Source organism: Rhinoderma darwinii, chromosome 2, assembly GCF_050947455.1.
Source record: "Rhinoderma darwinii isolate aRhiDar2 chromosome 2, aRhiDar2.hap1, whole genome shotgun sequence".
Classification (NCBI taxonomy): Eukaryota; Metazoa; Chordata; class Amphibia; order Anura; family Rhinodermatidae; genus Rhinoderma; species Rhinoderma darwinii.
In genome coordinates this window covers 222,089,932-222,114,786 of record NC_134688.1, presented here as the reverse complement: position 1 = coordinate 222,114,786, position 24,855 = coordinate 222,089,932, and the positions used below count along the sequence as shown (strand labels likewise).

At 44.1% G+C, this 24,855-nt stretch overlaps 1 protein-coding gene across 1 annotated transcript in view; it reads right to left on the bottom strand.

The window, feature by feature from the left end:
- The window catches only part of LOC142741794 (uncharacterized), a 659,023-nt gene that overhangs the window by 621,789 nt on the left and 12,379 nt on the right, over positions 1-24,855 (bottom strand). The window contains exon 6 of the mRNA XM_075851126.1: positions 13,102-13,320. Within this exon, the coding sequence (XP_075707241.1) occupies positions 13,102-13,320 (219 nt within the window). The remainder of the gene's footprint in view (positions 1-13,101; positions 13,321-24,855) is intronic.

Sequence of the window (24,855 nt, the reverse complement as noted above, 5' to 3'; positions counted from 1 at the left end):
AAAGAGGCCTCAAGATGGACCCTGAAAAGATAAAGTCCATCCTGGAATGGCCACATCCTCAAGGCTTGAGGGCCATACAGCTCTTTCTGTGATTCGCCAATTTTTACAGACAGTTCATCCCAAACTTCTCTTCACTAACATCTCCTATCTCTAACCTCACCAAGAAGGGCATGAACGCCAAGGTGTGGACTCCTAAGGCAGAGTCCGCATTCAATACCCTGAAGAGTGCCTTCACGTCAGCCTCTATCCTCCATCATCCAGACGTTTCCCTACAGTTCTCGTTGGAGGTGGACGCGTCCTCTGTCGGTGCTGGTGCACTCCTGTTCCAGAGAGGTTCCAAGGGCAAGTCTAGGGTATGTGGATATTTCTCTAAGCTCTTCTCTTCCGCAGAACGCAACTACTCGATTGGGGATAGAGAGTTACTGGCCATCAAATTGGCCCTGGAGAAGTGGAGACATCTACTAGAGTGTGCAGCTCACCCCATCCTGATTTTTACGGACCACAAGAACCTCACCTACCTCCAGACAGCCCAATGGGTGAATCCTCGTCAGGCCAGGTGGTCACTGTTCTTTGCCAGGTTCCAGTTTGAGCTCCATTATCGCCCGGCTGACAAGAATGTGAGAGCCGACTCCTTATCCAGGTCTTTCAAGACGGAGAACACTATGGAGATGCCCCAGAAGATTATTGACCCGTCCTGTATTGTTTCAGTCAATCCATTGCAAGTTGGGGACATCCCTCCAGGGAGAACTTTTGTGCGCATGGCTGACCGAAGGAGAGTCCTCCGCTGGGGACATGCCTCAAGACTGGCAGGTCACGTGGGGATCCGTAAGACCCGGGATTTGATTGCCCGTTATTTCTAGTGGCCCACGCTGCCCAAAGATGTTATGGACTTTGTTTCCTCCTGCTCTGTATGTGCAACTAACAAGGTCGCTCACTCCAGACCCGCTGGGCTGCTCCAGCCATTGCCTGTCCCCGATGCTCCCTGGCAGCATATAGCGATGGACTTTATTACGGACCTGCCTCTCTCTGCCGGATGCAGCACTGTCTGGGTGGACGTGGATCTATTTTCAAAAATGGCCCACTTCGTTCCTCTGACCGATCTTCCGTCTGTTCAACTGGCCAAACTGTTTATCCAGCACGTCTTCCGCCTGCACGGCTTTCCGCAGCATATTGTGTCTGATCGGGGGGTTCAGTTCACCTCGAGGTTCTGGAGAGCCCTCTGCGGACTTCTAGGTGTGAAGTTGGACTTTTCCTCGGCCTACCATCCGCAGTCCAATGGACAGGTCGAGAGGATCAATCAAATCTTGGAGAACTACCTGCGTCACTTCGTCTCTAGGCAACATGATGACTGGGTACAGTTGCTCCTGTGGGCTGAATTCTCCTACAACAATCATACCAGCGAGTCCACAAGAAACACTCCGTTCTTCATAGTCCTTGGCCAACACCCACGAATACCTCTCCCGGTTCCTGATTCATCCAAGGTACCAGCTGCTGATGCGGCCTTCAAGGACTTTCTCCAAATTTGGCGGCAAACTCGATCCTCCATCCTGCTGGAAGTGGATTGTATGAAACGGAGGGCGGACACAAGGAGAAGAAAACCACCTCAGTTTCTTCCTGGCACAAAGGTCTGGCTGTCCTCCAGGAACATTCGACTAAGAGTACCATCATGCAAGTTTGCTCCCAGGTTCCTCGGACCATTCGAGATCCTAAAACAAATCAACCCTGTCGCCTATAAACTTCGGCTGTCTCCTACCCCCCCAACTCCTTCCACGTATCCCTCCTGAAGACAGTGGTCATGAACCCCTACACCAAGACTCCTTGCCCTGTGGCTGTCGCCAGCGGCCCTTCAGACACCTTTGAAGAGATCCTGGACACCAAAAGAGTGAGAGGAAAGACCTTTTATTTGGTTGATTGGAAGGGATTTGCTCCTGAAGAGAGGTCTTGGGAGCCAGAAGAGAACCTTAATGCTCCTGCTCTTCTGAAAAAATTTCTCTCTCGCTCTGGTCCCAAGAAGAGGGGGCGTAAGAGGGGGATACTGTCAGCTCCGTTCCTCCCCTGACAGCCGCAGCCACGAGTCGGCAAGCGCTGGCCCCAGCCTCCTCCTCAGGAGAAGCCAGCGCTCGCGTGTACTCACCAATGCCGGATCTCGTAGGGTGCGTGCGCACACTCGTGCCCGCTCTTAAAGGGGCAGCGCGCGCTCCGGACCTCGTTCCTGACCTTTGACCTGTGAGTACTCTGGACTATAAGAGGGGTCCAGCCCCCTAGTTCTATGCCTGAGCTTTGTTGTTGTATCCCTAGTCTGTCTTGCAAATGGCACCCTAGTGTTTCCTGCTCCCAGTGGTTTCCTGTTCCTGAATCTAGTGTCGTGCTTGCTGTAGCCGTGCTGTGCTATATTCCATGCCTGGAAAGGAGAAAATGATTGCCAGGAGGCGACAAGCCCAATTTCCCAACTACCATAAGATAAAATTAACTTTATTAGCTACGTATAGCAGAACAGACCACATGAATATTTAAAATTCTCACTACCAAGGACCGGACAGCTTGCCTGTAAGTGCAAGCACAGATGAATACTGACAGTGCAAATGTCTAATCTTTTAATACCTGCCACTGACCGGACCTATTATTCATTAGTCAATCTAACTTATTGTACCTAGGAACATTTGCACTGTCAGTATTCATCTGTGCTTGCACTTACAGGCAAGCCGTCCGGTCCTTGGTAGTGAGAATTTTAAATATTCATGTGGTCTGTTCTGCTATACGTAGCTAATAAAGTTAATTTTATCTTATGGTAGTTGGGAAATTGGGCTTGTCGCCTCCTGGCGATCATTTTCTCCTTTCCTGTCAATTAATAGTTTGCCTGCCAACTACCTGGGGTCCCTCTTTGTCTCTTCTTATATTCCATGCCTAACTTGCCTCTCCACACCTGGCGTCCACCTGCTGCCAAGTTCCTGCCTAGCCTGCCTCGCTACTGTCCGAGCTGCCACAGGTACCCTATACAAACTATAGACTTTGACCTGTGTCCTGTTGGCCAGCTGCCATACCGCCAAGATGGTACGGCCCAGTGGATCCACGAACCCTGCGTAACACACTGTAGGAAAATGAAACAATCACTTGCAGGTTTCTCCATAGATTTCAGCTGGTTGTTGGGGGTACCAACGTGGGACATTTTGTGATCAGCTTATTTATTGTCAAGGGACCCTTCAAAAAAAGGAGGGATTGTCCAAAGTGGACAACCGCTTTAAATATGAAAAGATCTCCCATTTCCTTTATAGGAAACAGACTCAGTATGGAGATTAAAAAAAAAACAAAAACAGCAAAACTGAGATAACAACCAGAATTGTAATTATTTAATAAGGGATACTTCAGATTCCTAAGGGTAAGGCCACACGGTGCTTTCACGGTGCGTTTATGTTGCGTTTTTAAACTGCAGCAAGTCATTTTTCAAAAGAAGTCCTGCAGCAAGTCATTTTTCAAAAGAAGTCAATGGTGAAATTTTGGTTATGGACAGACTGCTGCTATTATATTACAATGTGCTTTTAGTGCAGTTAATTGCATCTTCATAATGTCTGACCGCATGCAGTTAATGACCGCGCTGCCAAAACTTGTTTCTGCAATGCATTGTAATGAACTATATACAGGCAGCAGGGGCGTAACTAGGAAAGACTGGGCCCCATAGCAAACTTTTGACTGGGGCCCCCCCTCCCCTGGGTATCACACAACCCTCCCCTGTAGATAGTGCTTTCCTATAGATTCCGTCACACAGCGCCCCCTATAGATAGCACCATACAGCCCCCCTGTAGATAGCGCCATGCACAGCCCCCTGTAGATAACGCCTTACAACCCTCCCCCTGTAGATAACGCCTTACAACCCTCCCCCTGTAGATAACGCCTTACAACCCTCCCCCTGTAGATAATGCCATACAGACCCATGTAGATAACGCCACACAGTCCCCCTGTAGATAACGCCATACAGCCCCCCCTGTAGATAACGCCATACAGCCCCCTGTAGATAACGCCATGCAGCCCCCTGTAGATAACGCCATGCACCCCAGCCCCCTTGTTGATAACGTCATACAGCCCCCCCTGTAGATAATGCCATGCAGCCCCCCTGTAGATAACACCTTTCAGCCCTCCCCCTGTAGATAACGCCACACAGTCCCCCTGTAGATAACGCCATACAGCCCCCCCTGTAGATAATACCATACAGCTCCCCTGTAGATAACGCCATACAGCCCCCTGTAGATAATGCCTTACAGCCCTTCCCTGTAGATAACGCCATACAGCCCCCCTGTAGATAATGCCACACAGCCCCCTGTAGATAACGCCATACAGCCCCCCCTGTAGATAACGCCATACAGCCCCCCTGTAGATAACGCCATACAGCCGCCCCTGTAGATAACGCCATACAGCCCCCCTGTAGATAATGCCTTACAGCCCTCCCCCTGTAGATAACGCCATACAGCCCCCTGTAGATAACGCCATACAGCCCCCCTGTAGATAACGCCATATAGCCCTAAACCCCCCCCTGTAGTTAACGGCATACAGCCCCCAACACCCCCCCCCCAAAAAAACAAAACGGCCTATAGTTTGTCCTACAAAACAGATATATCCCCTATCTACAGGATAGGGGATACATGTGTGATCACTGGCAGCGATAAGGAGAACGGGGGACCGAAAGTCCCCCAAAGTTCTCCATGAGAAACCTCGGACTTCCGGGGTCTGCGCTGTTCAATAAAAATGAAAGGAGCGCTGGTCACGCATGCGCACAAGCGCAACTGGTGCGCAATTAATTTCTATGGAGCTGTCGACAGACCCAGGAAGTACAAGGTTTGTCATGGAGAACTTCGGGGGACTTTCGGTCCCCCATTCTCCTTATCGCTGGGCGTCCCAGCGATCCCACAATGTATCCCCTATCCTGTGGATAGGGGATGCATGTCTTTTGTAGGAACAACCCCTTCAGGGGGTCGCGCTGCAGCAGCCATAACGGCTGCTGGCGGAGCTTCCGGCCATGGGGGGGCGTGCCAGCGGGCGGCACGGGCCCCCTCATGCTGCGGGCCCCGTAGCAGCCGCTACGGCTGCTACAGCGGTACTTACACCACTGCCAGGCAGCACCTAAGAAACTTCAACACCAGTGAAAACTATGTCCACCAACTATTTCCTTTAAAAATGCAACAGAACTGCAGCATTACAGAGACAAAAAACGCATGCAGTTGATCGCAGTTTTTCAAACGCAAGAAGACCGCAACAAAACCGCGTCAACGACGCACCGTGTGGCCTTACCCTAATACAGTTTATATCACCTTTTAAAATGCAATATTTTAAAACTGAATATTTGTATTTAATATTTCATGGTCAGTCCAAATGTCCTTTCTCCTTATTTTGGGTGTTGGTTTGGTACAAAATTGGAACATTTTTTATTTTGTGTTGCCCATTGCACATGACTGAGTGCCACGTGGACCGTTTTTCACAGAATCCGAGTGGCACGTGATAGTTTTCAATGACCCATTCACTTTAGCGGGTGAATCCGGTCTGTGAAAACAGACCCGACTTTCCGATCCGTGGAAAGATAGGACATGTCCTATCTTTCCACGGATCATTGGTGGGACCCAGCCAGCACACATGGTCATGTGCATGAGGCATTAGACTTAACGAAAGTAAATAGGAATAGGAAGGAAAATATTGGGCTTTTCTCCATTACACCAATGACAACAATTAGACCTCTCATTTGTCACTTCTCATGTCTAGAGCAGAAACAGGCATGGGTTAACCTAGCCCCTCTGCTGCCTGAGGCAAACTATAAAAATATGCCCCCGCCCCCAAATCTATCCGAGTTTTTGTCATTACTAGCTTTACACAACAAACACACAATATATAACATTTTTTAAATAGGAGACCATTTGTTGTTTATTTGTTAAAGTGCTGTTTAATGTATAGAAAAGATTTAAAGAATTCTACTTACTGTGTTACTTTAGTATCATAGATCAGCAACGCAGCATTATCACTGAAAATGGTTTAACACATCTTCTATGCCCCCTTTTTATTACCTAATTGACTTATGATTTTTAACTGAGTTCAGGGGCCCGGCGTGGACGGCATGATGCAGTGATGTCATCGTGCCAGGCAGTTGACGTCATCAGCGTGCTCCCGATCTCTTGTAGGCCTCAGGCCTAAACCAGGCTGTGGCCTACAAGAGCAAACAGCAGAGCAGGGAGCCAATGGCCAGGGATTGGCTGGCAAATTTTAGTCTGGGGGGCAAGCACACAGCACTGGCCCAAGAGTAGCGGCCCATTCTGGGGGCACTGGGCAATTGGCGAGTTTGCCCCCCTAACACTGCTGCGGTAGAACTCTGCTACCTGTCAACAGAAAAATCATCTGACAGGAGGAAAAATCTTTCTTGATGGCGCAGTACAGGGGCGTAGCTAAAGGCTCATGTGCCCCGATGCAAAAGTTCTTATTGCCCCTCCCGCCCCCCGCAAACTTCTCATGGCCGACGGTCCGCAGCTTTCAGCTGTATTGCTCGGTCTCCTAAGTGACCCAACAATGCAGCACTAGCAGCCAGGGACGTCACTAAGGTCTTAAAATGTCAGGGGAAATAGCCTCAATACATATGTGTCCGCCCCAAAAAAATGTATGTGTGTGTATATGAGACAGCATAGCATATCTATAGCACTACGACCCTATAGGTATGGATAGGATTAGATACAGTGGCTCAGCAGACAGTATCACACATGATAGGATTAGATACAGTGGCTCAGCAGACAGTATCACACATGATAGGATTCGATACAATGGCTCAGCAGACAGTATCACACATGATAGGATTAGATACAATGGCTCAGCAGACAGTATCACACATCATAGGATTAGATACAGTGGCTCAGCAGACAGTATCACACATGATCGGAGCTGGACCCAGGAAAGGTAAGAATAATAATTTTGCTTCTTTATGTGTTACTAATTATTTTTGTGTTTGTGTTTTTTTACAGGTTCGGTTGTTGGACTACTTCGGATACGAGGACTTCAATGTCAGCGTTTTTTTATTCTCAATAAAATGGTTAATGGGGGTTGTGTTTTTTTATTTCAATAAAATATTTTTTCTATGTGCTTGTATCTTTTTAAACTTTATTATCACCGCCTTAGTAATGGCCGCTGGCTGATTGACAACCTCCATTACTAAGGCGGGGCTTAATGTTAGCCGGTGCAAAGGCCAACACTAACCCCCATTATTACCCCGGTACCCACCACCACCAGGGGTGCTGGGAAGAGCCGGGTACGAACCAGTACCCGACCATCTGTAGTGACAGGCAGGCACCGGGTGGCTGCAGGCTGGTAGTATTAGGCTGGGGAAGGCCAAAAACAGTGGCACCTACCACCCTGGTAATGCTGCCTGCTGCTGCTGTGTTGTATCTGGCTGGTTATGAAAATTGGGGGGGACCCCACATCGTTCTTTCCAATTATTTTTTATTTAATTTTTTTTAAATGACGTGGGTTCCCCCCCATTTTTCATAACCAGACAGATACAATAAAGCAGCAGCAGCCTAGCATCACCAGGATGGGAAGGTCCACTGTTTTTGGCCTTTCCCCTCCTGATAATACCAGCCTGCGGCCGCCCCAGTGGCCGACCATCACTACAGATGGTCAAGTACTGGATGGTACCCGGCTCTTCCCAGCACCCCTGGTGGCGGTGGGTGCCAAGGTAATAATGGGGGTTAGTGTTAGCCTCTGCACTGGCTAACACTAAGCCCCGCCTTAGCAATGGATGCTGTCAATCAGCCGGCGGCCATTACTAAGGCGGTAGTAATATAGTTTAAAAAAAACACAAAGACATAGAAAAAATATTTTATTGAAATGAAAAAAGCCCACACAACCCTCATTAACCATTTTATTGATAATAAAAAAGCCGTCATCGAAGTCGTCCTGGAATCCGACGTAGTCAAATGACCGAACCTGTAAGAAAACACACAAAAAAAACGATTAGTAACACATGTGTTAGGCTTAGATACAGGGCCCATGTGTGATACTGTCTGTGGGACCCTGTATCTAAGCCTACCACAAGGTAGGCTTAAATACAGAGTCAAGCAGACAGTAATCTTATACTGTATAAGATTACTGTGTGCTGGGGCCCTGTATCTAAACCTACAGTGTGGTAGGCTTATATACAGGGCCCATCAGACAGGATCATACATGAGTCATGTATCTAAGCCTACCATGTGATTGGCTTAGATACAGGGCCCAGCAGACAGGATCACACAATCTTTGATCCTGTCTCATGGGCCCTCTAAGCCTGCTACATCATAGGCTTAAAGGGGTTGTCCAGTCCCTAAACATTGGTGGCCTATCCTCAGGATAGTCCATCAATAGCTGATGTGTCGGGGTTCGTCTCCCGGGACCCGCCAATCAGCTGTTTTGAAGGGGCCGCAGCACTCGTACGAGAGCTGCTTCCCCTTTATTTCACTACTCGCTCACACTGTGAATCGCCGATACCGATTCACAGTGTGACCGGAATTAAGTGACCGGAATGAAGGGGAAGCAGCTCTCGTACGAGTGCTGCAGCCCCTTCAAAACAGCTGATTGGCGGGTCCCGGGAGTCGGACCCCGCCAATCAGCTTTAGCAGTCAGGGATACTAATCTTACCTTCCTCTGCAGCCGCGGCGGAAGTTTTGTCCTCTTGATGTTGTGCACGGCGCATAGCTGCGATCCGGAACCATGAAGGTAAGTACAGTCTGTTACTATAGTAACAGGGGCCTGCGGCCCGAGTTACTATAGTAACTTTTTATTGATGTGGTGCGGGGGGCCGTGGGCCCCCCTGGCTTCGGGGCCCGGTCGCAATTTCGACCGTTGCGACCCCTATAGCTACGCCACTGGCGGAGTACAAGAAAGCCTCACCTGGGAATTACACAAAACGAAAAGATTCCACAGCACTGGACTGCAAGTGGGTGCACGCCTCAATGAGACCTGGTCCGCGGTCCTGGATATCAAGCAGACAAAGAATGGACAGAGGCAGCACTTCCAAAAAGAGCAAGAGCTATTTATTCACCCATGCGACGTTTCAGTCCAACTGGACTTTTTTCAAGCCTGGGAATTAGACTTTCTTGTACTCCGCCATGGGGAAACATTTTTCCCTCTGGCAGATGACTTTTCAGTTGACAGGAAGCAGAGTTACATGAAGGGGAAATATTTTTCCTTGACCTCTAGTTTCTATTGTGGCAAATTTAATTATTTTTTATTTTTATACTGCTACATTTTTTTGGTAGGTTTCGCTGGACCACGTCGTAGATTCATTGGACTACTTCGATGATCTACTTTTTTTTTTTTAATGGTGAAAGAGGGTTGGTTGGGGAGTTTTGATTTCAATAAAAAAAAAATTCTTATGTCTGTTTTTTTTTAATACTTTATTATGGCCTTAGGGCTGCTGTCTGATTGACAGCATTTAATTACTAAGGCTGGGGCTTAGCATTAGCCAGTAACAAGGCTATCACTAACCCCTATTATTAGCCTGGTTAACGCTGACGCCAGGAATACCGGGAAGAGCCGAGTACGATCCAGTACTTGACCATCTGAAACTACGGTTAGGCAGCAGGGCGACCGGAGGTTGGTATTATCAGGCTGGGAAGGGCCAAAAAACGTGGCCCTTCCACCCTGGTGATGCTAGGCTGCAGCTGCTTTATTGTATCTGGCTAGTTATGAAAAATAGGGGGAACCCCACATCATTTTTTAAAAATAGATAATTGAAAAAAAATTACGTGAGAGCCCCTCCATTTTTGATAACCAGCCAGATACAATAAAGCAGCAGCAGCCTAGCATCACCAGGGTGGGAAGGGCCACGGTTTTGGGCCATTTCGAGCCTGATATTACCGGCCTGCGGCCACCCCAGTATCCTTCACTTCAGATGGTCGGGTACTGGATCGTACCCAGCTCTTCCCAGTACTCCTGGTGGCGGTGGGTACCAGGGTAATAATAGGGAGTTAGTGCTAGCCTTTTTACTGGCTAACACTAAGCCCCTTCTTAGTAATGGATGCTCTCAATCAGACAACCGCCATTACTAAAGTGGTAATGAAGTATTCAAAAACAGAGACATAAAAAAAAAAAATGTTTTATTGAAATAACTCTTCCACACAATCCACTTTTACCATTTTATTGAAAAAAAGCTTAAATCAGCGAAGTAGTCCAACAAATCTACGACATAGTCCAAATGTTCCAGCGGAACCTGCAAAACAAAAATTAGCAGTATGAAAAATAAAAATAAAGATGGCTGCCCACACAGAAGTACAAACATGTGAATAAATAGTTACTTTAGGGAACATATTAAAATAATTAGAAAAAATAGGCCCATAAAGTAAAACATATAAAATAAAAATAAAAGAAATAATTATAACGCCTTTCCTTTAAACAGAACCTTTCATCTGCCTATACGTGTGCAGAATGTAATGTTTCCATTTTTTTCCTAGCCTCCTCTGTTTTTTAGAGATTGGTGTCGTAATATTTGGTGCCCAATATTTAAATAACCCCCTGAACTGTCAATGGGGCGATAATTGGCAATGGGGCGTGTAACATGGCTGTAACACTGTCCAATCACCTACGGACAGTGTCACAGCAAGAGCTGAAGAGAGGAGAGCGTGTGCGCGCGAGCGTGCAGCTACGCCGCCACTACGGAATAGAAGAGGAGAAGAGTGTGAATTCTTCTTCTGTTCCATGGCATCGGAGCTGTGCGCGCACGCACGCTCTCACTCTTTAGCTCTCGGCAGACAAGGACGACAATACTGATCTCTCGCGAGAGATGACACAGTCTTGTACCTACCGAGAGCTGAAGAGTGAGAGTGTGCGCACGCACACACTCTCTAGCTCCTGCTGTTGACACTGTCCGTAGCTGATTGGACAGTGTCACAGCGATGTTGCCAATTACCGCCCCATTGACAGTTCAGGGGGTTATTATCATATGGGACGCCAAATATTACGGCACCGATATCCAAATAACGAAGGAGGCTAGGAAAAAAATGTAAAGTGCCCCAGAGTTTGTGTAGCCCTGACCATTACATGCAGCACTCAGCTGCACATCTATGGGCAGGTTAAAGATTCTCTTTAAAGTGTAACAAAAAATTTTAAAAACTTTTGACATGTCAGAAGTTTTGATCAGTGGGTCCGAGCACTGAGACCCCCTCACTAGTCGCTAAAACGAAGAAGCAGAAGTGCTCGGGTGAGTGGTGTGCTGCTTCGATTCTGCTTGGCTTTCCTTGGAGCAGTGTACAGGCTCAATAGAAAGTCTATGAGTCCTTACACCGCTCACTTGGCCGCAAGTCGATCATAAATGAAGCGGCACAGCGCTCACCCGAGCACTTCTGCTGCTTCTTTTTAGTGATCGGTGGGGGTCTCAGTGCTCAGTCCCCCACTGATGAAAATTTCTGACATGTCACTATGACATGATAAAAGTTTAGTTACAGTTTAAAGGCTATGTACACCTTTAAAAACGAATTGTTTTATATATATATATATATATATATATATATATATATATATATATATATATATATATATATATATATATCTCAATGTGATTGGTGAAAATTGTAATTACTTTTTATTGAAAATTATTTATACTTTTTGAGATACAGCTGCTTTGTATCCTGTATACAGAGCAGCTGTATATAGTGCTGAAACCAGAATCCATTAGGTCACCTATTATCGGTCACATCTAATTTATGAACTTAGATGTGATCGGTAACAGCTCGATCCTGCCCCTACTAATTTAATAGGTGTCGGCCGACGCTGGGGGGCCGGGAGTATACTGCAAGGGGGGGCCTGGGTGTTTGACAGCAGAGGACTCTATAGGGGGGCAGAATACTCCCCCCTATAGAGCCCTCTGCAGTAAGTTAGACGCTCAGACCACACCCCCCCCCCCTGCATCCCCCTATCCTTCCATTATAGTAATGTGAGGGCTCTATGGGGTGGATTATTCCCCCCCATAGAGCCCTTGACTGCCAATAAAATGCCCAGACCTCCCTTGCAGCATACTCCCAGGTCCTTGTCCCCCTGCTACTGCCGACCAACACCTTTTAAATTAGAGAAGGCAGAATCGTGAGCGCTGTAAGTGGCGCTCAGTTTTTTAATACAGGCCACTGCTCACTTCGTGCATCGTCACTTTGTTCGACCACTCCTTCTGCAGACCCGCTCCTCTCTGGCGGTGCATCGTCAGAGAGGAGGAGGAGGGTTCTTACAGACGTGCCCATCATGCGACACGTCAGGTAAGTAAAACAAGGCATGCCCCCTCCCCCCGGTCCTGTCCGTCCCTAGTTCAAAATGCTGCCATTTTCGGCTAGGTCGCGCCGCCTGAGGCTGTCGCCTCACCTCGCCTCATGGCAGTTGCGGTACTGGCAACAGGTGTACTTTATTGAAAGTGTGATATAGCTGTGGAAATAACATTTAAGATTAGGTAGTATGCTTTATCTGCATATGACTTGAATATGAAATGAGATGAATTGTTGTTGATTCAAGTTCTGTGTTATTGTATGACTCTGCGAAGTCCATGAAAAATAAATTATTGTCAAATATTCAGATTCTCTGAAACAATGTGGATGAGAAGAGAGTTGTGTACATTTGTGCGCTTTTTCAGTTTTGATATTTTTATTCATTCTTTCTCTGTGTGACAAAAACATAAATTCTATTCTGTCTCATATTACCATCAAAACTGATTAAAATCCTCCTTCCCTTCTGCCTCAGGTGCAAGGTGACTTGTTGCAACAGGAGCTCTCTCTCACTGTTCTGAGACAAAGAATGATATACCAAACCCCTATCAAAGCCCCTCCCCCTAGAACCGTCCCTCAGACTGCAAACATTGTGGAGCTTTCCTCCTGTTTCCTTTTATTATTCATTTTTGGTTTTAGTGCTACTTTAATTATATTTTAGCTAGGCTTTTTATCTATTAGCTCCCATTATCTCTACAATCATGTAGAAGTAATAGGTATCTAGAATCCAGCAGTATTTGCTATACTGGTTTTATACAGGCAATCATTCTAAATTAGTGTGGAAAGTAAATAACTCATTACAAAACTATAAATATATGCTAATATTTCTTTTGTTCAAAAGATTTACAATGCTTGGACCTACTTTCTTCACATCCTGAGTTACTGATGCAATGGATTTTCCATACATGCTTTTTGCCTGCTCCAGATGGCAGATGATTTCTCTGGCTTGAGCAGAATTTAACTGCATTTTGATAGATTCCAGGTTGCGAATATGAACTACCCACATCTCTTTTTCATGGTAAATCCCTGCAAATATTCCCTTGGACTTGATGTCTGCAAGAGGGTCATGCTTAAGTACCACCTGTTTAAAATATATGAATAAATAAATGCACATTCATGTCATAAATTAAAGAATTGAGTTCAATTTCAAATATAATACACATCACTTGACAGCAGTAACTTCTGGTGTCCCGACTAGGCTCACGGGTTAAATCCCATCCCAATCATCATATTTTAGTGACTGATAGTTTAAAGGAGAAAGCCAGGTAAAATGAAATTTTTATATGCTATATATTGACATGTGAATAAGATCACATTAGCAAAAGCTGTAATTTCAGACCACCACTAATTTTTTATTATGAAAGGGCTTTACAGGGAACTTAAACCTCTTTGGTTCAGTTTCGATTTTTCATCTACTAGAAATCTGACATAACATTCTATGCATATTGTCAGTTAACGTGAACCTTTCCTTAAAGGGCTATTCCCATCTTAGGCATTTATAGCATATCCACGGGATATACCATAACTGTCTAATAGATGTCCCAGCTCCTGGACCTGCACCCAGATCGAGAACGGGGGTCACCCGACACCTGCCTCAACAGGTTCGTTGGCCTCTGGCCGCAGATGCTGTGTTGGAGTTACAGAAACAGCTGAGCAGGGCTTGCTCCTCTGTTTTCGTAACTCTCATTGAATAGAATGGAGAGAGCCGCAGGCATGCTAGGCCCACTCTCCACTAGACCCCGCCTTAAATCTGCAGCCAGTTGCCGCCCTACTAGACAAAGCAGGGGTCTGGTGACCCCGGTTTTTTATATAGGTGCGGGTCCTAGAGCTATCCTGTGGATAAGTCATAAATGTCTAAGATTGGAATACCCCTTTTAGCAGGCCATACACTAGAGATTTTGAAAGGTCGAAACAAATGACTGTGAGTGATGCCGACCAAAAACAGTTTATCTGTTGTGTTTGGTTTTATCGGTCGTTGTCGGTTGAAGTCCTTGGAAAGTCGTTTATGCCAAACGACAGATATGCAACCCATCAATAGAAGCCCAAACCAGGCTGCAGATCGAGGCAGAGATTGATCAGTAATTTGTTGTTTTAATTTATGGTATTGTTGTCCAAAACCACAACCTTCACAGATACGAGCAGTGCCAAAGGTTTGAGCTCTCTATAGAGCATTATTTCTATTATGCAGATAAGAAAAGAGGGTGAAAGTGAAATTGTGTATTGTTGATCGGTGCTCGTTATGGGCTGAAATCTGCTCATGAAAAGTAATCTTAAGGATTCTGTATTGCATATCAGTTAACATGGATTAATTCCATACGAAGTACAATTTGTAAGTACGATACTGATATATCTATCAGTGCATCTTTTAAGGAGGCCATACACATTAGATTGTTGGTTTATGGTAGAACAAATGTTTATCTGGTAAACAAATTAAGACATACACATTTTACAATTGCATAGTTAGATAGTTGATAAGGTTGAAAATAGACACAGGTCTATCAAGTCCAGCCAATAATCTTACCGTGTTAATCTAGAGCAAGGCAAAAACCCCCATGACGTTGATGCCAATTGCCTCATGAGGGGAAAAAAATCCTTCCTGACTCCAAATATGGCATTTAGAATAAATCCCTGGATCAATGTCCCATCTCCAGATTCTAGTTCTCATAACCAGTTATATTATTTTTTTCAAGAAAGGCATCAAGGCCCATCTTGAACTTGTTCAAAGAATCAACCATCACAACATCCTGTGGCAGAGAGTTCCAAAGTCTAACTGCTCTCACAGTAAAGAATCCCCGTCTGTGATGGTGGTGAAACTTTTTTCCTCTAGACGTAGAAGATCACTACACAGTGTTTTGCCATTTAATGTATAATTGTAAAATTTGTTTCCTTGGCCCAAGCGCATAACCTTACATTTATCGACATTAATCTTCATTTGCCATTTCTCTGCCCAAACCTCCAGCTTCTCCAAATCCCTCTGTAGTATTACATTATTCTCCTCTGTGTTGATTACTTTACAGAGCTTAGTATCATCTGCAAATACTGAAATTATACTCTGTAAGCCCTCTACAAGGTCATTAATAAACATATATTAAAAAGAAGTGGACCTATTACTGACCCCTGTGATACCCCACTGGTAACTGTGACCCACTCTGAGGATGTATCATTAACCCGTTCGTGACCGGCCCATCGTGTTTCTACGTCGGTCACTAACGGGCCTTATTCCGATGCCATAGACTTTTTACGTCGCGGCATCGGAATAAGTTTACAGAGCAGGGAGCTGTCAAATCTCCCTGCTCTCAGCTGCTAGAGGCAGCTGAGGGCTGGGAGCGTCCCTGCTCTGCCGGGTGAGATCGATATTAGTATCGATCTCACCCGTTTAACCCCTCAGATGCGGTGCACAATAGCGAGCACCGCATCTGAGTGGTTTTGGAGAGAGGGAGGGAGCTCCCTCTCTCCCCCACCGACACCCGGCGATACGATCGCCGAGTGTCTGTGTCTCCAATGGCAGCCGGGGGTCTAATAAAGGCCCCCAGGTCTGCCTGGAGTGAATGCCTGCTAGATCATGCCGCAGGCATGACCTAGCAGATGCCTGTCCGTGTTAAACGGACAGGCAGTAATACACTGCAATACAAAAGTATTGCAGTGTATTATAAATGCGATCGCAGAATCGTATATTATAGTCTCCTAATGGGACTAGTAAAAAAGTGAAAAAAACGTTTAATAAAGTTAATTTAAAAAAAAAGTGAAAAAAAATGAAAAACCCAGCTTTTCCCCTCACAAAATGCTTTACTATTAAAAAAACAAAATAAAGTTAAAAAGTTACACATATTTGGTATCGCCGCGTCCGTAACGACCCCGACTATAAATCTATTACATTATTTAACCCGCACGGTGAACGCCCTAAAAAATTTAATTAAAAAATATGGAAAAATTGCTGTTTTCTGTGAATACTAACTTTAAAAAAATTTGATAAAAAGTGATCAAAATGTCGCATCTACTCCAAAATGGTACCAATAAAAACTCCAAGTCTTCCCGCAAAAAAAAAGCCCTCATACAACCGCATCGGCGAAAAAATAAAAACGTTACGGCTCTTCAAATATGGAGACACAAAAACAAATAATTTTGAAAAAAAAGCGTTTTTACTGTGTAAAAGTAGTAAAACATACAAAAACTATACAAATTTGGTATCGTTGCAATCGTAACAACCCGCTGAATAAAGTTATTGTGTTATTTATATCACACGGTAAACGGCGTAGATTTAAGACGCAAAAAAGAGAAGCGAAATTTCAGGTTTTTTTCTATTTCCCCCCAAATAAAAGTTAATAACAGTTAATCAATAAATAATATGTCCCCCAAAATGGTGCTATTGAAAAGTACAACTTGTCCCGCAAAAAACAAGACCTTATACAGCTATGTTGACACAAAAATAAAAACGTTATAGCTCTTGGAATGCGACGATGGAAAAACTTAAAAAATGGCCTGGTCATTAAGGTCCAAAATAGGCTGGTCATTAAGGGGTTAATAACCACCCTCTGTTTTCTACCTCTGAGCCAGTTGTTAACCAATTACACATATTTTCCCCCAGTCCAGCATTTTTATTTTATACACCAACCTTTTATGCGGCACAGTATCAAACGCCTTTGAAAAGTCTAGATACACCACATTCACAGCCTTACCCAGGTCCAGTCTCGAACTTACCTCCTCACAGTAGTTGATCAGATTAGTTTGACAGGACCGATCCCTCATAAACCAAAAATTATTCTGCGTTAACAGTGTATTTGAATTGAGGTACTCCAGGACAGCATCTCTTAGAAAACCTTCAAATATTTTACCCACAATGGAGGTTTTATTTGCATGGTGCACAGAGAAATAAGTATTTGATCCCCTACCAACCATTAAGAGTTCAGCCTCCTCCAGACCAGTTACACGCTCCAAATCAACTTGGTGCCTGCATTAAAGACAACTGTCTTAAATGGTCACCTGTATAAAAGACTCCTGTTCACAGACTCAATTAATCAGTCTGACTCTAACCTCTACAACATGGGCAAGACCAAAGAGCTTTCTAAGGATGTCAGGGACAAGATCATAGACCTGCACAAGGCTGGAATGGGCTACAAAACCATAAGTAAGACGCTGGGTGAGAAGGAGACAACTGTTGGTGCAATAGTAAGAAAATGGAAGACATACAAAATGACTGCCAATCGACATCGATCTGGGGCTCCATGCAAAATGTCACCTCGTGGGGTATCCTTGATCCTGAGGAAGGTGAGAGCTCAGCCGAAAACTACACGGGGGGAACTTGTTAATGATCTCAAGGCAGCTGGGACCACAGTCAACAAGAAAACCATTGGTAACACATTACGCCGTAATGGATTAAAATCCTGCAGTGCCCGCAAGGTCCCCCTGCTCAAGAAGGCACATGTACAGGCCCGTCTGAAGTTTGCAAATGAACATCTGGATGATTCTGAGAGTGATTGGGAGAAGGTGCTGTGGTCAGATGAGACTAAAATTTAGCTCTTTGGCATTAACTCAACTCGCCGTGTTTGGAGGAAGAGAAATGCTGCCTATGACCCAAAGAACACCGTCCCCACTGTCAAGCATGGAGGTGGAAACATTATGTTTTGGGGGTGTTTCTCTGCTAAGGGCACAGGACTACTTCACCGCATCAATGGGAGAATGAATGGAGCCATGTACCGTCAAATCCTGAGTGACAACCTCCTTCCCTCCACCAGGACATTAAAAATGGCTCGTGGCTGGGTCTTCCAGCACGACAATGACCCGAAACATACAGCCAAGGCAACAAAGGAGTGGCTCAAAAAGAAGCACATTAAGGTCATGGAGTGGCCTAGCCAGTCTCCAGACCTTAATCCCATCAAAAACTTATGGAGGGAGCTGAAGATCCGAGTTGCCAAACGACAGCCTCGAAATCTTAATGATTTACAGATGATCTGCAAAGAGGAGTGGGCCAAAATTCCATCTAACATGAGTGTAAACCTCATCATCAACTACAAAAAACGTCTGACTGCTGTGCTTGCCAACAAGGGTTTTGCCACCAAGTATTAAGTCTTGTTTGCCAAAGGGATCAAATACTTATTTCTCTGTGCACAATGCAAATAAATATATATAATTTTGACAATGTGATTTTCTGTTTTTTTTAAAATATAATCTATCTCTCACTGGTAAAATTAACCTAGCCTAAAAATTCTAGACTGTTCATGTCTTTGACAGTGGCCAAACTTACAAAATCAGCAAGGGATCAAATACTTATTTCCTTCACTGTATACTATTTCGCTGCCTTAGTGAACGATTAAAATACATTTATTGTTATAGTTTACTCATTAAAACAGTAGAACAGGTAAGAGGCTTAAGGTGTCAGGGTATAATATGATCTATACCCAGCTGTCCATTCATAAACACCTAGACTCTCTTAAGTTACGATATATTGTCCTGATCCTCTGCCACAGAATTAGTGTCCCTACGCATTTGAACACCCACTATATGATTGGGTGCATCATCAGGCGTCACATCCAAATTTCACCATTCAGCCAGTAAGCACCATTTTCGAGCTTATTAGTCTCCATGGCGTGCATACGACACTGGTTTATTGGCTGCATATATGCCGGATATATAAAAGTAACCTAGGGAACAGTACTGTCTAAGCATCAATAACAGTCATAGCGAGCAGTGACTCCGGTTCTACAAATCCCAAATACGAAACACTTGATATATACAGATCTATTACTAGAATAGTCACTCCACAACCCGAATACGTATCCCCCAACAAAGGGTATACTTTGACATAACCAAATTAATAATGTAACATCATGGGAACCCCCTATTGTACTAAGAGATATAGTCATATATAAGCTCCATAAGTAGCCTGAATATATCTGGCCAATAGACTGCCTCAGTGGCCATAGTGAGATACTGGGCAGAACCTCCATCAATCCCTATAAAAGGGGTATTATACAGAACTGACAAAATATTCCATATTACTAGAGTGTAATACATCTCCCAACTAAAATCAGATCAAATCTGAGCATTTCTAAGTATACTTTTTGAATATTGGCACCACATTTGCTATGCGCCAGTCCTGTGGAACAGATCCAGACATGATAGAATCCTTAAATATCAGAAACAAGGGTCTATCTATCACAGTACATAATTCCTGCAGAACGCGGTGGTGTATAGCATCCGGACGCAATGGTTTTCTATTTTACTGTTTTTAACCCCTTCCCTCTTTAGCCACTTTTGACCTTCCTGACAGAGCCTCATTTTTCAAATCTGACATGTTTCACTTTATGTGGTAATAACTTTGGAATGCTTTAACCTATCCAAGAAATTCTGGGATTATTTTCTCGTGACACATTGGACTTTATGTTACTGGCAAAATTTGCTCAATATATATGCAGTATTTAAATGTGAAAAACACCAAAATTTTGTGAAAAATTTCAAAAATTTGCATTTTTCTAAATTTAAATGTATCTGCTTGTAAGACAGGCAGTTATACCACACAAAATAGTGACTAATTAACATCCCCCATCTGTCTACATTAGATTGACAGCGTTTTTTGAACATCCTTTTATTTTTCTATGACATTACAAGGCTTAGAAATTTAGCAGCAATTTCTCACATTTTTAAGAAAATTTCAAAAGGCTATTTTTACAGGGGCCAGTTTAGTTGTGAAGTGGCTTTTAGGGCCTTATATATTAGAAACCTCCAAAAAGTCACCCAATTTAAAAAACTTCACCCCTCAAAGTATTTAAAACAGCATTTAGAAAGTTTCTTAACCCTTTAGATGTTTCACAGGAATTAAACCGAAGTAGAGGTGAAATTTACAAATTTCATTTTTTGTTGTTGCAGAAATTCATTTTTAATCCATTTTTTTTGCAACACAAAGTTTTACCAGAGAAACGCAACTCAATATTTATTGCCCTGGTTCTGCCATTTTAGGAAATATCCCACATGTGGCCCTAGTGCGCTAACGGACTGCAGCACCGTCCTCAGAACCAAAGGAGTACCTAGTGGATTTTGGGCCTCCTTTTTATTAGAATATACTTTAGGCACCATGTCGGGTTTGAAGGGCTCTTGCAGTGCCAAAACAGTGGAAATCCCCCAAAAGTGACCCCCATTTGGGAAACTACACACCTTAAGGAAATTATCTAGGGGTATAGTGAGCATTTTGACCATACAGGTTTATTGCAGAAATTATTGGAAGTAGGCAAAATTTGTAAAGCAATTTCTCCCGAGTAAAACAATACCCCATATGTAGTAATAAGCGGCTGTTTGGACACACGGCAGGGCTTAGAAGGGAAAGAGCGCCATTTGGCTTTTGGAGCACAAATTTAGCGGGAATGGTTTTCGGAGTCCATGTCGCATATGCAAAGCCCCTGAAGGACCAAAACAGTGGGAAACACCCCACAAGTGGCCCCATATTGGAAACTACACCCCTTGAGGAAATTATCTAGGGGTATAGTTAGCATTTTTACGCCGCAGGTTTTCTGCAGAAATTATTGGAAATAGGCCATGAAAATGAAAATCTACATTCTTTCAAAGAAAATGTAGGTTTAGCTAATTTTTTCTCATTTCCACAAGGACTAAAGGAGAAAAAGCACTGCAAAATTTGTAAAGCAATTTCTCCCGAGTAAAACAATACCCCATATGTGGTAATAAACGGCTGTTTGGACACACGGTAGGGTTTAGAAGGGAAAGAGCGCCATTTGGCTTTTGGAGCTCAAATTTAGCAGGAATGGTTTGTGGAGGCCATGTCACATTTGCAGAGCCCCTGAGGGGACAAAACAATGAAAACGCCCAAAAAGTGACTCCATTTATGAAACTACAGCCCTTGAGGAATTCATCTAGGGGTGTAGTGAGCATTTTGACCCCACAGGTGTTTCATAGAATTTATTAGAATTGGGCAGTGAAAATAAAAACAATCCTTTTTCTTCAATAAGATGTAGCTTTAGCTCAAAATTTATAATTTTCTCAACAAATAAAGGAAAACAAGAACCCCAACATTTGAAAAGCAACTTCTCTGGAGTACGGCAATACCCCATATGTGGTCATAAACTGCTGTTTGGGCACATGGCAAGGAGCAGAAGAGAATGAGTGGCATTTTGTTTTTGGAGCACAGATTTTGCTGGATTGGTTTCTTGACACCATGTCGCTTTTGTAAAGCCCCTAAGGTACCAGTACAGTGGAAACTACCCAAAAGGGACTCCATTTGTGATACTACACCATTTGAGGAATTAATCTAGGGGTGTAGTGAGCATTTTGACCCCACAGATGTTTCATAGACTTTATTTGAATTGGGCAGTGAAAATAAATATTACATGTTTTTCCAATAAGACGTAGCTTTAGAGCAAAAGTTTTCATTTTCTCAAAAAATAAAGCAAAAAAAGAACCCCAACATTTGTTAAGCAATTTCTCCCGAGTACGGCAATACCCCATATGTGGTTATAAACTAATTTTTGGGCACACGGTAGGGCTCAGAAGGGAAGAAGTGCCATTTGGCTTTCGGAGTACAGATTTTGCTGTATTGGTTTCTGGTCGCTATGTAGCATTTTCAAAACCCCGGTGGGACAAAAACAGTGGAAACCCCCAAAAAGTGACCACCATTTTGGATACTACACCCCTCAAGGTATTCACCTAGGGGTGTAGTGAGCATGTTAACCATGAAGGTGTTTTGCATAAATTAGTGTGCACTCGATATTGCAGAGTGAAAATGGGATTTTTCAATAGATATGCCAATATGTGGTGCCCAGCTTGTGCCACCATAACAAGACAGCTCTCAAATTATTATGCTGTGTTTCCCGGTTTTAGAATCACCCTACATGGGGCCCTAATCTTTGCCTGGACATTTGACAGGGCTCAGGAGTGAGAGAATACCATGCGAAATTGAGGCCTAATTTGGCGATTTACACAGAATTGGTTCACAATTGAAGAGGCTCAGATGGGAAATAATAAAAGAAACCCCCAGAAGTGACCCCATTTTAGAAACTACACCCCTCAAGGCATTTATTAAGGGTGTAGTGAGCATTTTCAGCCCACAGGTCTTTTCCATAAATAAATGTGCTGCATATGGTGAAAAGTAAAAATTAAAATTTTCCCCAGAATATCCAATTCAGTGGCAAGTATGTCGTGCCCAGCTTATGCCACTGTAGACACACACCCGAAAAATTGTTAAAAGGGTTCTCCCAGGTATGGCGGTGCCATATATGTGGAAGTAAACTGCTGTTTGTACACGATGTAAGGCTCAGATGGGTGGGAGCGCCATTTGGCTTTTGAAGTGTAGATTTTGCTTGGTAGTAGCTTTGTTTGAGTATTGCTGGTGTTTCCGTTTATAATGTGGGGGCATATGTAAGCTGGGCAGAGTACAACAGAGGCATAGTCAGGGGGTATAATAATGGGGTAAACAATAAAAGAATCCATAGATGTGTGTTACGCTGTGAAGCAATCATTTCTGGACAGGCCGGTGTCGCTCTGATAAACGGTGTCTTTACTTATCCCCTTTTGGTCCACACTCCGCACCTTTGCAGTTTGGGGAATTTTGCTAGGAAGTGCCAGTATAATACCGGCACCCTCGTTTCTAGCAGATATGTTTGGCCTCCCCCCCCCCCCCCCTTCCTTTGGGTTTCCTAATTTTAGGGCCCTGATAAATCGCCTCTTGAAACAGACGAAATGTTCCCCTCTGATCTGCACAACTGCATATTTTTTATTTTATGACTTATGGATGCCTTAACTAATTTTATTTTTTCATAGACATAGTGGTATGAGGGCTGTTTTTTTTGCGGGATGAGCTGTAGTTATTATTGGTATCATTTTGGGGTACATACGACGTTTGATCACTTTTTATCCTATTGTTTGAGAGGCAAGGTGACCAAAAAACAGCAATTCTGGCATCGTTTTTTTTAGGGGGTTTTTATACAGCGTTCACCATGCGTTATAAATGACATGTTAACTTAATTCTGCGGGTCAGTACGGTTCCGGCGATACCTAATTTATAGCCCTTTTTTATGTTTTACAACTTTTTGAGCAATAAAATTACTTTTGTAAAAATAATGTATTTTTACTGTCGCCATGTTGCGAGAAGCATAACTTTTTAATTTTTTCGTCGACGGAGCTGTAGGCGGGCTTGTTTTTTGCGAGACGAGCTATAGTTTTTATAGGCACCATTTTTGGATACGTGCAACTTTTTGATCACTTTTTATTTCAATTTTTGTAGGGCAAAGTGACCAAAAAACAGAAATTCTGGCATTACTTTTTGCGTTTTGTTTTTTTATGCCGTTCACCGCGTGGAATAAATAATATAATATTTTAATAGTTTAGGCCACTACGGTCATGGCGATTCCAAATATGTATGGTTTATTTATTTTTTTCAATAATAAAGGACTTGATAAGTGAAAAAGGGCGATAGTGTTTTATTTTATTACTTAAAACTTTTATTATATTTTTGACAACTTTTTTTTTTCACTTGTTTTTTCACTTTACTTTAGTCCCACTAAGGGACTTGAAGGTCCAACTGTCAGATTTTTTTTCTAATACATTGCACTACCTACGTAGTGCAATGTATTAGATCTGTCAGTCATTCACTGACAGCAAGCCGATTAGGCTTCGCCTCCGAGCGGGGCCTAATCGGCTTCCGTAATGGCAAACAGGAGGTCATTGTTAGGTCTCCTGGTGTCATAATAGTAGTCGGCAGTCGTGCGATTGCAGGGCACAGCTGGCGATCTGCTAGCAACCACAAAGATGCTGCGAGTGCATCCGATCGCTGCATCTGAGGGGTTAATGGCAGGGATTGGAGCTACAAGTGGATGTCAGCAGTAACATACAGCTGATATCCACCGCTGATGACGTCGGCTCTGCCTCCGGGCGGGGGCTGGAAGTTTTCCAGTATTAGGCCTCTGGTTGCCATTGCAGCCACCGACATTGCTGGGTGTCGATGAGCTGCAAACACCTTAAGGCCGGATTCTCACGAGCGTGTGCGTTTTACGCACACAAAAAATGCAGCGTTTTGCGTGCGCAAAAAGCACTTAACAGCTCCGTGTGTCAGCCCCGTATGATGCGCGGCTGCGTGAGTTTCACGCAGCCGCCATCATTATGACACTCCGATTGGATGTTTGTAAACAGAAAAGCACGTGGTGCTTTTCTGTTTTCATTCATAGTTTTAGAGCTGTTGCGCGAATCACGCGCGTCCTACGGAAGTGCTTCCGTGTGGTGCGCGTGATTTTCACGCACCCATTGACTTCAATGGGTGCATGATGCGCAAAATACGCGCAAAGAACGGACATGTCGTGAGTTTTTCGCAGCGGACTCACGCTGCGTAAAAATCACGCAACTGTCTGCACGGCCCCATAGACTAATATAGGTCCGTGCGACGCGCGTGATTTGCACGGACGTATATCCTGTTCATTTGAATAAGCCCTAAATGTAGCGATCGCTTTTGACAGCTGCATTTAAGGGGTTAATGGCGGGGATCAAAGCTAACTTCGGTCCCTGCTGTTACAGCAGTATGTCAGCTGTCAGATACAGCTGACATCCGGGGATGATGGCACCGACTCAGCTTTTGAGCCGGTGCCAAGCATTTGGCGTAAGTATACGACATTTTGCTGGAAGC